Source organism: Labeo rohita, chromosome 17 (genome assembly GCF_022985175.1).
Source record: "Labeo rohita strain BAU-BD-2019 chromosome 17, IGBB_LRoh.1.0, whole genome shotgun sequence".
Lineage (NCBI taxonomy): Eukaryota > Metazoa > Chordata > Actinopteri > Cypriniformes > Cyprinidae > Labeo > Labeo rohita.
Genome location: NC_066885.1, coordinates 12,752,881 through 12,766,218, shown reverse-complemented (window position 1 = coordinate 12,766,218; position 13,338 = coordinate 12,752,881). Strand labels below are relative to the sequence as shown.

Here is a 13,338-nt window from a genome sequence, read left to right as displayed (position 1 = left end):
TGGCGATGTAATATTGAACGCACCTCTCCTGTAATCACTTCTCTGCTCCTCTGCTGGTAAGGCGCAAAAAAAGAACAAAATATTCTCTAATATTAGCATATACACTAAATTATAGACGTGAATGTTTTACTATTAAATAAAATGGCTGTAAATTATTAGGTGGCGAACTGCAGTTGAGGAGAAACTTCGGCGCGCTTCCGTTGCACCGCTCTGCGCCCTCGAAGCACAAAAGCAAAAGAGCGCTCCAGATGGCACCGGTTCTCACGACTGCGGGATGTCATATACGAAATGCACGAATTTAAAGAAAACAGGGCGATGGGAAGGCAGTCCATTCAGTGGTCTCTCCACCTTCGAGGTGTGGTCTCTTTCCAGAATCGTTCAAAACTAGGCGGCGCGCGATGCTAAGCGTGAGAAGGTATTCAGCAGAGAAGCGCGTGAGACTGGCCTGGTCTGCCAGGCACGAGCGGTTCAGCGCACCGCGCTCTCCAAGCAAGAGGAGCATCCACCTGCCGTAAGTCAGCTTTTAAGTTTTAATTTTCACATCTTATTCTGGTAGTTGACAAATAACTTGCACGTAACCTATCATATGTTTAGATTTGTTTGAATAAACAAACGTTGAGGTGCAGTAACTTTTTTTCACCATTTTTAATCATCTGTTACCTTTCTGCAGTTCAGTTTCTGTTATATATTGACCTTTATGTATATAACAAAAACCTAAAAAGTTACTTATTTTTATATTAAGTTTAAATATGGCATTGCAGATTATACAATTACATACTAAATTCCCATGGAACACTGCTGTCACTGTGTGACATGTTAACTACACACTATCATACTGATGTTTCTCCCTTTCTATCTGCAGGTCTGTGTGTCAAGTGAAGTCAGCATAAGATCAGTGCTGAAAATGGGTGCTGTAAAAGGTGAAGATGGTTTAGACGGTGGATGGGGATGGATGATTGTTGTGGCCTCTTTTATGGCCCAGTTCCTGTCTTTCGGATCCCCTCAGTCCGTCGGGGTGTTGTATCCTGAGTGGCTCAGTGCCTTCCAGGAGGGAAAAGGCATGACGGCTTGGGTCGGATCCATGGTGTCTGGTGTGGCACTCATCACCAGTGAGTACTGATCGTTTCTCTTTTGTGTGTGTGTGTGTGTGTGTGTGTGTGTGTGTGTGTGTGTGTGTAAGAGAGAGCGAGATAAAGAGAGCAAACAGGTTTCCTAATAAAAAGCAGCCAGTGCCAACAGCAAGCATTCTGATACTGTTATGTAATGCACAGTATCACACATGCTGACAAATGGGTGTTTTGAAGTAGGATCAAAGAAAGAGCACTGAAAAATGTATTAATCAGTTAGAAACATCTTGTGAACATAAATAATTAACTTTGCAAGCAAAAGTGTGTACTGTAAGTTTTACATTTGTTAGATTTATGCTATAAACAAGATAAAAGCAATTATGCTAACACTTTACAATAAGTCTCATTTGTTAACATTAGTTAATGCATTAGTTAACATGAACTATGAACAATATATTTTTACAGCATTTATTAACCTTTGTGCATGAAAATGAATAAAATATGTCTGTTGTTACAATGTGTATTGTTTGTTCACGTTTACATTGTTAACATTTACTAAGATTAATAAATGCTGTTAAAATGCTGTTTATCATTAGTTTGTTAACTAACGTAGTTAACATATGTTAACAAAGGAAACTTTATTGTCAAGTGCTACCACAATAATGTGCCAGATAAAAAAATAATAAAGATATTAATTAGTGCTGTCAAATGATTAATTGCATCCAAAATAAGTTTTTGTTTACATATATGTATGCACTGTGTATATTTAGTATGTATAAAAACATGCATATGCATGTATATATTTAAGAAAAATGTTGTTTAAATATTAATTTATATATAATATAAAATATATGAATAGTAATACATGCATGTAAATACATGCAAATATTTTCAAAATATATACTGTATGTGTGTGCATTTATATATACATAATAAATATACACAGTACACAAATATTTGATGTAAACACAAACTTTTATTTGGATGAATTAATCACGATTAGTCGTTTGACAGCACTAATATTAATATCTCTGTAAAAATTTACAAGGTTCATTAGTTAGCATTAGTTTTCTACATTAGTTAACATGAACTAAGAATGAACAAAACTTCTACAGCATTTAATAATCTTAGTTTTTATTTTAGTTTCAGCCTTTACTAATGCAGTATTAACATCACAAGTTGTGTTTATTTACATTGGTTAATGCACTGTGAACTAACATGAACAAACAATAAACAAGTTCATTTTTATTAACTAACATGAACAAAGATGTAACAAATGTACTGTTCATTGTTCATTCATGTTAGTTAATACATTAACTAATGTTAACAACTGACACCTTACTGTAAAGTGTTACCAATGTCTCATGCAGTTTTTCTGTTTTTAGGTCGTTTACCTACTTTTAATGGACGAAAGTACTAAGACAAACCTGTTTCTTTGTCCTAAGTGTCCTAAATCTAATCTGACATAAAAATCGCACACACTAAAACATACTGCTCTTTATTCCCATAGAATGCTGCTGACTCGGTGTTCTAAAGCCCTCTTCCATGACAAGACACGCTGACAGATAGAGAAATTATCTACTTGTTTACATTATAGTTGTATATAAGCCGGTCATTGCTCTCTGCATTGCAGGGGTCAAACTGACAATCCAGAAGAACATTTACTTGCAAGAAGAGAAAGAGGGCAGAAAGATAGAAATACAGCCAAGGACTTTAGGTTTGGCTTGTTAGTTTTGCCAAGTAAGCCAGTTGTGGTAGATGCCATCTCAACTAATGTATATTGTGGCAATTGTTTTGCAAGCAACATATGACCATTTGTGAAGAGTTTGCAATTCCCACATTGTGTTCCAAAGACAAGAAAGACTGAGCTAGAGTTAAAGTTCACACAGGCCGAATGTGTCTGTGCGTGTTTGGATTTTAAAGGTGTCAGGTTTTGTTTACAGACATAGCTGTGTAGTCCATAGTCATGGCAGGGAAAGTCATGACTGGACAAGACTGTCAGGGACATGGTGTGTATGTGTGAGCATGTGTTTGTGTGCCCCGGTCATGCTGATTCAGAGGAAGAGGGCTTTACTGAGTTGTTTCTGGCCTGTGAAACAAACACACACATATCATATTCAGTACTGTCTAGTAGGAGATGTCTGTCATGCATTGTATAGAGCCTTGGTTTGGAAAGGTTGATGTCAGTTTTGTATTGGTCAGCATTCAATTAGCTGGTGTTGAGTAATCATAAATGTGTTTGGGGGCATTTGGCAGTCATTTTAGATGATATAAAGTATCCCATACCAGACAGTACAGAACCTAATGAGCCATCAAAATAAAGACGGATAAATCATTTAGTCTGGGTGGTACAAACACACACTGTTCCCACTAGATGCTCTCCAGCCAGAGTCCAGCCATTTTGGCCATATTAGGAGCAACTCAGTGCTGAGTCATTTGTTATTTCTAATGCTAGATAGACAAACAAATTCTCTTCACCACTATAGCATGACAGGGTCTATTTTAGTATCTGTTAAGACAGATTTGGGGTGAGGGTCCCTTTACACATTAACAGGACAGAAGGGCTTTTGGTCTTGTGAGGGGTCTTATAACATGGTACCAATAATTTTTGGTGCATTGATTCTTGCATTAATCACTCATCTTCATGTTGTCCCAAACCCTTCATTTATCTTCGGAACACAAATTAAGACATTTTTGATGAAATCCGAGCGCTTTCTGACTGCATAGACAGCAATGCAACTGAAATGTTCCCAGGCCTAGAAACATAGTAAGGACATCGGTAAAACAGTCCATGTGACATCAGTGGTTCAACCATAATTTTACAAAGCTATGAAAATACTTTTTGTACGCAAAGAAAACAAAATGAATGACTTTATTCAACAATTCTTCATATTTTTCATTTTTGAGTGAACTCTCCCTTTAATTGTTAATATAAGGGTCAACATACTATAGTAATGTATGTGTACTTACATTTATATTATTCAGTATTTCAGAGACTGATTTTACTGGCAAAACTAAAAATGTGCATTTGTGTTGCTTTTTATTTAAGCCTTTTATTTCAGATAAGAATCAGAATCCTGAAAAAATGTACTCAACTCTTTTAAATATTGATGATAATAAATGTTTCTTGAACAGCAAATCAGCATATTAGAATGATTTCTCAAGACTGGAGTAGTGATACTAAAAATTTTTTAGCTTTGATCACAGGAATATATTACATTTTAAAATATATTCAAATAGAAAACAGTTGTGTTAAATAGTAAAAATATTTCACATTTTTACTGTTTTTGTTGTAATTTGGATCAAATAAATGCATGTTTTGTCGGCAGAAGAGACGTCTTTAAAAACATTAAACATCTTACTGTTCAAATACTTTTGACTGGTAGTGTAAAATGTATTTGAGGCAAAAATATAACTTGAATGGTTTTTTTCATTGTTTGGCAAGTTTGTAGTCAAATTTGTGGAATGCATTATTTTTCTTGCATAACTTTTTTTTTTTTGCATTCATTAAGATATGATTCCTGTTTTTCTCTTCATAGGCCCGGTGTGCAGTGCTTGTGTGGATAATTTTGGTGCACGACCAGTAACCGTCTTCAGCGGTGTGATGGTGGCCGGAGGTCTGATGCTGAGCGCTTTTGCTCCGAGTGTCTCTTTCCTCATCTTCTCCTATGGCATTGTTGTCGGTAAGGTAATAAGTGTCAGCATTGAATAAATAGCGGTTTGCCTGTACTGAGAAACAGATGCATTTGTGTCTTCTCATATCATACTATTTGTAGAAAGTGGTGGTATCAAGACTTTCAGTAAATGCTGATCGGTTTGCATAATGTCAGAGTGTGTTCATGACAAGGGTGCTATTAATTATGATTATACAACATTCACTGACAGTTTAATATTTGAAACCATGATACCATCACTGTCAGTGCCTACCTCTGGTCATATACACCAACACATTCACAGAAATGTGCTACCTATAAATACGATTGCATATTCAAGCTCAGTGGAGTTACTTTAAATACACCACAGTCACCCTAATCATGGTGTTTTCATGCTGCTGTTGAAGTATTTTCACTTCCTTTGTTGCCTCAGTCAGAATTACATAATATAGGAAATTACTTAAAATGTATAAAATGTTTGTCAAGACCTACAGTGTATATTTATATTAAAGGGAACATCAGATGCAAAATTTACTTGTACATGTTTGTTTGCATATAAATTTGTCATTGCAGTGTGTGTACACAACCACCTTACAATGTTGAAAATCCCTTTTTACAAGATGGAAATGTCAGAAAATTTCAGTAGCAGTGTTCAGCCTTATATTTTCAAACCGGAATCAGTTTATAAATCAGTCACCTAATTGTACTGTGCATAATAAATGTTTGTTTATTAATCACACGGCGCAATAAAAATAACGACAGTGAATAGCTGGTGCCATCGCATGCTATCACAAACTCAAGTCCCACATGTGATTATGAGTTTGACAAATTCAAGCGTTTGACTTTCAAAAAGTAAATCTGGAAAACAAACGCGTGACACACATTCACACATGAAGTGTTGGTATCGATTCCTAAACATAGAGGGGACTCTGTTTTTCCCTTTCAATGATGTGTACGTTCAGAGAGACAGTTTATGATTTGAAATGACGAAATAAGTGAGTGGATTTTTACCACAAAACTTGTTCAAACACCTTAAAAGTGATTTTTGCATAATAGATCCCCTTTAAGGTTTTTCAGATTGACATTAGATTTTAGTTACAGAGATTTAAAATGTATAAATATAAGTTGTGAAATGCTACATTCATGTTGCATTCAAGAATATGTTTCTGTGTTTAAGGCATTGGCTGTGGACTTGTCTATGCTGCCACTCTGACCATAACCTGCCAGTACTTTGACAAGAAGCGTGGCCTAGCGCTGGGCATTGTTACCACAGGTGGGAAATGGAATACAATGTGTATTATAATATTTTATTGGTACTTCTAAGATTCTTTATTGGTAAAAAAAGATTACGAGATTAAAGTTGTAATATTTCGAGAACGAAGTCGAAATACAATGAGAATAAAGTCGGAATTACTAGAATAGAGTGAAAAATATTATGAGAATAAAGTCGAAATATTTCACAAATAAAGTCAAAATATATTGAGAATAATGTCAAAATTACGAGAATTAATTTGTAGCAATTATATTTTGAGAGTTTATTCTAGCCTATTGCGCATGCAAATGTCCCACATTGGGAGCATCGGGAGAAATTCCAAAGTCAAATTCTGTCAGTTTTATAGCGAAACAGTATGTCTTAGAATAATGTGTTTCTCATGCTCTTTAATGTGGCGTGACAGATCGCTGTATTATACGGTGAATAAAACAGCTTGTCGAATAGTCACTTAACGTTATATAACTCAGAAAAGACAAAAATGTAACTTATGTTAATGAGTTGGAGCCCACTTCAGCCTTTAGAACGTTACATGTAAGGAATGAAAGATTGGATGCCACAGACGTTTTTGCAGAGTACGTGGTGGAATTTTCTCAAAGAAAACAGTATAATTTAATGAACTGATTCACATCAATTTAGCGATCTGTCACACTAAAGAGATCTGCCACCTTAAAGAACTTGAAAAACACATTACTGTAAGACACATAGTTTGTATTTCGCTATAAAACTGATTTTGAAAGCTGAGACTTTATTTTATATTGAAAGTACCAATAGCACAAAGGTTATTACTATTGGGGGGCTGGCACACTACAAATAACAAATGCAACTGAAGACATTAAATATTATTTTTTAACCATATTGTCTCCACGAGTATGATTTCTGCTAATAATCCCACAATATTTGTGGTGTATTAAAAATGGTTAAATAAAAGAGCTATTGTTCCCCCCAAAGGAATGCCAGTTGGATATGTGAGCTGATGTTAAGATAAAAAGTCCTGTTCAGTCTGTTAAATATCATATTTTTGATATTAAGCTGTTTAAGAAGTCCTTAAAATCTTGCTCGAACACAACAGTATTCAAATAAATTCCGGTGGCATGGCAACTTCTCCCGGTGCTCTTAATCTGGGCCATTTGCAGGTGTAATTTAGGCTATACTCTCAAAATATTATAACTTTAGTTTCTATAATTTAAATTCATAAAACATTTCAACTTTATTCTCGTGATATTTCACCTTTATTCTCGAAAGATTTCAACTTTATCCTCGTGATATTTCACCTTTATTCTCGTGATATTTATTCTTGTGATATTTTGCCTTTATTCTCGAAAAAGTTTGACTTTATTCTCAAGACATTTCGACTTTATTCTTGAGACATTTCAACATTATCCTCGTGATATTTTGCCTTTATTCTCGTGATATTTATTCTCATGATATTTCGCCTTTATTCTCGAGATATTTCTACTTTATTCTCGTGATATTTATTCTCGTGGTATTTTGACTTTATTCTTGTGATATTTCACCTTTATTCTTGTGATATTTATTCTCATGATATTTTGCCTTTATTCTTGAGATATTTCAACTTTATTCTTGTGATATTTTGCCTTTATTCTTGAAAAATTTGGACTTTATTCTCAAGACATTTCGACTTTATTCTTGAGACATTTCGACATTATCCTTGTGATATTTCGCCTTTATTCTCGTGATATTTATTCTCATGATATTTCGCCTTTATTCTCATGATATTTATTCTTGTGGTATTTTGACTTTATTCTTGTGATATTTCACCTTTATTCTCATGATATTTATTCTTGTGGTATTTTGACTTTATTCTTGTGATATTTCACCTTTATTCTCGTGATATTTATTCTCATGATATTTTGCCTTTATTCTCGAGATATTTCTACTTTATTCTTGTGATATTTATTCTTATGATATTTTGCCTTTATTCTCATGATATTTTGCCTTTATTCTTGTGATATTTCACCTTTATTCTCGTGATATTTATTCTCATGATATTTTGCCTTTATTCTTGTGATATTTCGCCTTTATTCTTGAGATATTTCGACTCTAATCTCATAATGTTAGCTTTTTAAACAATTTTAACGTGGCACTAAAACATTGTACATTACAAAAATATGTGTAAATAGCAAAAAAACAGGGAATTTTGTTTAATAACTTGGTTCTTTAAGTTGTTTAGATGTTAATTCTGTTCATCCTTCTCAGGTACAAGTGTGGGTGGGTTCATTTACGCTACACTCCAGAATGAGCTCATCGAGTTGTTTGGATTGGAGGGTTGCCTGCTTATCATTGGAGCGCTGGCGCTCAACCTGATGGTATGTGCTGGGCCAATGCGACCTATAAACTTACCTGGTTACTACCTAAAACAGCGAGCTGCTCTACAGCGTACAGAGGAACCAGAACCACTCTACACCAAACCTACTGCCATTATCATTGACACTGATCTCAAAACCGCACCCGTCTCGGCCGATAACGCAGCCACCATTAAGCTTTTAATCATCAAGGAACCCATCGAGCTCCAAGAGTGTGAAGTGGAACAAAAAGGTGGGATATTGTCCTGTTCAATAGTAGCACGAGCCATCAAGAAGATAATGCGACCCTATGGACAGTACCTGTCCGAGACTGTAGAGCTCCTACAGGACCGTGTCTTCATGGCTTTCTGCATCGCCATGTTCCTGTTCAGCTTAGGGGCCTTCCCACCTGTGCTCTTCATGGAGGACGTAGCCCAGAGCGAGGGGCTTATTGACGGGATTGCGCTAATACCCCTCGTTTCTATTGTTGCGATGACAACAGGCATCGGAAAGCTGGTCCTGGGCGTCCTGGCAGACATGCGATGGGTGAACAGCTTGTACCTGTATGCCCTGACGCTGATAGGCACAGGCACAGCTCTACTGCTCATTCCTGTGTCTAAAAGCTACCTGGGTCTGCAAGTTCTGTCAGCCGTGGTTGGATTTTTCTCAGGGAACTGGTCTCTCACGTCATACATCACTACCAAGATCGTGGGCATCGAACGACTCAGTCAGGCTCACGGCATTCTCATGTGCTTCGGAGGGTTTGGAATCACACTCGGGCCACCTGTTGTAGGTAAGAAGAAGCTTGTGAACACAAGTGTGGTTAAAAAGCGTGCATGAACAAAAATAGTGGATAGAGAGATGTCTCACTGCTAGAAGTTTTCAAACACTTTTACTGATGTTTTTCTTATCTTACAGGCTGGTTCTTCGACTGGACTCAGTCTTACGACTTGGCATTCTACTTCAGTGGCACTTGTGTTTTAGTGTCTGGTTTGTTTCTGTTCCTGGCCACTCTGCCTTGCTGGAACAGGACGTCAGAGGAGGGACATTCTCCTGTAGAAGAGGATGTCAACACTTCTCAACAGCCCACTCTTGACTGTGACAAAGTAGCCTCTGTGGCTTGAACAATATCTCAAAGGTCTAACACTGACCTTGGCCTTAACATTCTGGTGAACATGTAGAAGATCGTCTTCCTGTGGTTTTCTTACCTGGTATGGTTTTGCCAGGGGACTTCTCATGGTGCCAACTTTTTCTTTTGTTCAATGCGAGATGGTTTTGTACATGTCCCACAAACCCTGTCATTTTTGAGAGGGTGGATTCATTTTTCTTAGATGCTTATAAAGACCGCCTCATTTTTGAGGCTTATATAGCAGAACTTGTTTGCTAATAGTATATTCAGTAGATTGTTTACTGGACACAGATGCTGTTTTTTGTAGATCTTGATCACTTGAACTGTTACTTCACTCTCTTAGATGAATGTCTCACGGTGTTGGACGTGGCTGTCATCAACCTGTGAAGATACATTTCCATTAATGAAAAAATCCTCTGCAGCTTTCAGTCAGAAATGAACGTGTGAATGTGGTTTTTCACTGCACTTACCATGAAAAGCATTTAAAGAAATCCAGATCCAAAGATTATTTGTTATTTCTACAGTAAGAAGGACTTAGAAATGCACTTTAATGCTTTTTTAAAATAGTAACTGCACATTTTCCTTTTTTCCCACTTTTTCGATTCTCCTGCATATTATCTCCTTTTTTTGTCTGTAATACCAAAGTGACAACCAACTTAATTTAATTGGTAGAGAGAAATCCTCTTGCTTTATCCAATTATGATCTTAAGGCATACCTCAGCATGTTGTGCATCACTGTTCGCTAGTCATTTAGAAATATAAGAATATGCTGATGAAAAAAAAGTCCACCCAAAAAAAAAAAAAAAAAGAAGTTTGATTCTGTGACTGTAATGTATGTGTATGTGTGTGCCCGATAGTCATCCTCTACAGTTTTTCAACAGGCTGGTCCCTGACAACACTATATCTTTTATTACGTTATATGTAAAACGCCAGTGTCATCATTTCATGTCAGTCTATGTTGTAGAACCGTAATATATTATATATAAATATTTGCAAAGGAATGTTAAGAAAATGCCACTACACTCTTGGCCAAAGACTTGCTTTGTGTCTTGAGTAAACATTTGACAGGTTGCAAAATAATTCTATATAAAATGTAACACTGTCCCCCTATATAGTATCTGTCTTATTTTATTGCAGTGAGTTTGTTTTATACTATACTATGTCAATTTTAAAGTGACAATAAAAAGATTTATGACACACATCCTTGTTCTTTCATTAACATCAGTAAGCGTCTTTGCATCTCATCCTTGCAGCAAAGACAAGGAAGCAGTTTTCTTATGGAGTGTCTCATCTACATTTCCTGGAAGATCTGGAAAGTCTGAGTTGATGGTTTTCCAGCTTTGGAAGAGCGAGTGTAATTAGAGTTGACTTATAAGTGGACATTTGGCCTTCAGAGTATGAGAAAACCAAAACATCCACTGACAACTTTAAAATGCCATTTCATCATTGACCTTTACAACCTTGTAATCATTATTTTTTCTGCAATGACTCAGATAAATGTGTATGTGTGGGTCAGGTTTTGTCTACATTGTAGAGAACAAATACAAAAACCTTAAAGTCCCCCTGTAGTGAAAATCAAGATTTTCATGTTGTTTATTTGTCTATGTGGTGTTTTTAATATGCTTTTAGACAAACCATGTCCCAGTCCATTAATCAACACCATTGCTGAGTATTTTCTCCTTAAAACTGTAGTTTCCCAAAGGCTGTCCCAGAAATGCAGTTTGAAATAGCCCTTATTTGCTACGTCACAAAATAAGTAACCAATCACGTCAAAGAATAGATAGTTTTATCAATCATTATCCGTGCTTCGCCATTATGTCGCGTTTACTACAGTTCAGTTAGTGGATCACAGGGCTCTGGCTGGTGTGACTGCGTGGGGACGGGGCTAATTTGCATATTCATAGATCCGTGTATAGTAAATGAGGCAAGTGGGGTAGAGTTACATTCAAGCTGTTTTAAGGCATGAGAAAATTATTTTTACAAGAAAAAACATTTAAATAGGTCATATTGATGATCAAAGATCAGTTTTAAGGGATAAAAAAAATTGACTACAGGGGGACTTTAAATACTTATGTAACCCTGCAAATTATTAGAATTGAATAGAATGGCAACATTTCAAAAGATGCAGCAAGCCAAATTAAATCTGAAAACTGGTGAAACACGGCAATAGTTTTTGGATTGGATGAAGAAGTGTTTGTGTTTATGTTGCTGATGTAGCATGCTGTTCATTAAACTGCATATTAGATCATTTAACAACAGCTTCCTGGTTCCTTTGTTTAGTCTGTGAATCAATGATTATTTGCCTTGTAAGACACAAAAATCTGTTTGCTATAATCAGAGAAGATCTGTCACAGTAATGTATTATCTCTGAATTATATTTATTTGTGGGATTTATTTACCATTCCTAATATTTACCAGCTGTATTTGCTGGTGCGTGTGCTGTTTGTGACAAGAAAATTACCTTGTCATGGTGTTGCATGCAATACATTGCTATTGGCATGTTCCATTCAGGGCAGTGGAAAAAATAACAGGCAGACAGTGAGTGAGTGAATGAGTGAGAGAGAGAAAGAGAGTGTCTGTATGGGAGAGAGATAGAGAGAGCGATGCCCTTATGTATTTTTAATATGGACTGTCTGGTCGCTCAGTAAACAAACCTATAAATACTTCCATGGTATTAATACTCTGACCTCCAATACACCCTCCCATAGCACATGGCCACAGACAAAAATTATGCTGCCTACCAATAATACACAGAAGTACACTAACTGATTAAGTTCAAATAGAAATACAATTGAATTGTAAGGTCTCTAATGAGAAGGCTGACAAGAATCATCCTGATACACAGTTCAAAACAAAACTATTAATAAATATGACAGAAAATACACCCATGGGAATATCTGCACACATGTATTTTTTTATGATATTCAAAGAAATATAAAAAATAAATTGAGCAATGGCACCCTCTTTGGGATAAATGTATTAATTCAGGAATGCTGCCTAAAATTTTAAAGGAACGCTAAATCATTTTTCAAATTTTCAGTCATTTTCAGTTTTATGTTATTATACACGTTAGCTGAAAAGTACAATCTTGACACAGATACTGTTGAGTGGAGTGGTTTTTTTACAGCACCTTTGTGAAAACAAGAGCTCAAAGTTTCCAACTGTTCCTCTGGTGACCAGAAGAGGGAGGCAAAATGAGCAAGTCAGCTCAGACTTAAGGGTGTTTCTAATGCGAGTATTTGGGTCTTTAAAGCGCTGGTAAAAGAGTTAGTTACTAAAAGCATAATATTCATATGTAAATAAAACAAAACAAAACAAAACAAAAAACAATAACAACAACAACAACAACGACAAAATTAATTTATGTTTTACTAAATTAAGTTTTAAAGGGAAATTCATTAGTGCCATGTTAATTTTAACGGTTTACCTCAGTTTCCTTTCAGTGCCTCTATTTCTATTCAGTTCTATGTATTAATATTATAGTCTTATTAGGTAGCCCAAAGGGTCTTTGAGCCCTCTATCACAGACCTCAAGCCAAAAATGTTTACCTTTTATGTCAGTTATATGTGACCCTGGACCACAAAACCAGTCCTAAGTAGCACAGGTATATTTGTAGCAAAAGCCAAAAATACATTTATGGGTCAAAATGATCTTTTTTTTTATGCCAAAAATCATTAGAATATTAGGTAAAGATCATTCCTAAAGATATTTGGGAAATTTCCCACCATAAATATATCAAAACTTAATTTTTGATTAGTAATATGCATTGCTTAGAACGTCATCTGGACACCTTTAAAGGCGATTTCCTCAGCATTTTGATTTTTTTTGTACCCTCAGATTCCAGATTTTCAAATAGTTGTATCTTGGCCAAAAACAAACCAAAAGCTTATTTATTCAGCTTTCAGGTGATGTA

At 35.8% G+C, this 13,338-nt stretch overlaps 1 protein-coding gene across 1 annotated transcript; it reads left to right on the top strand.

Moving 5' to 3' along the window:
- The first annotated feature begins 210 nt into the window (after window positions 1-210).
- On the top strand, window positions 211-10,244 carry slc16a9a (solute carrier family 16 member 9a). Its single transcript, XM_051133669.1, has 6 exons — window positions 211-511; window positions 863-1,109; window positions 4,607-4,750; window positions 5,898-5,993; window positions 8,211-9,089; window positions 9,215-10,244. Exons 2-6 carry the CDS (start codon window positions 905-907, stop codon window positions 9,418-9,420), a joined length of 1,530 nt encoding a protein of 509 aa, XP_050989626.1. The 5' UTR covers window positions 211-511; window positions 863-904; the 3' UTR covers window positions 9,421-10,244.
- Window positions 10,245-13,338: the final 3,094 nt, after the last annotated feature.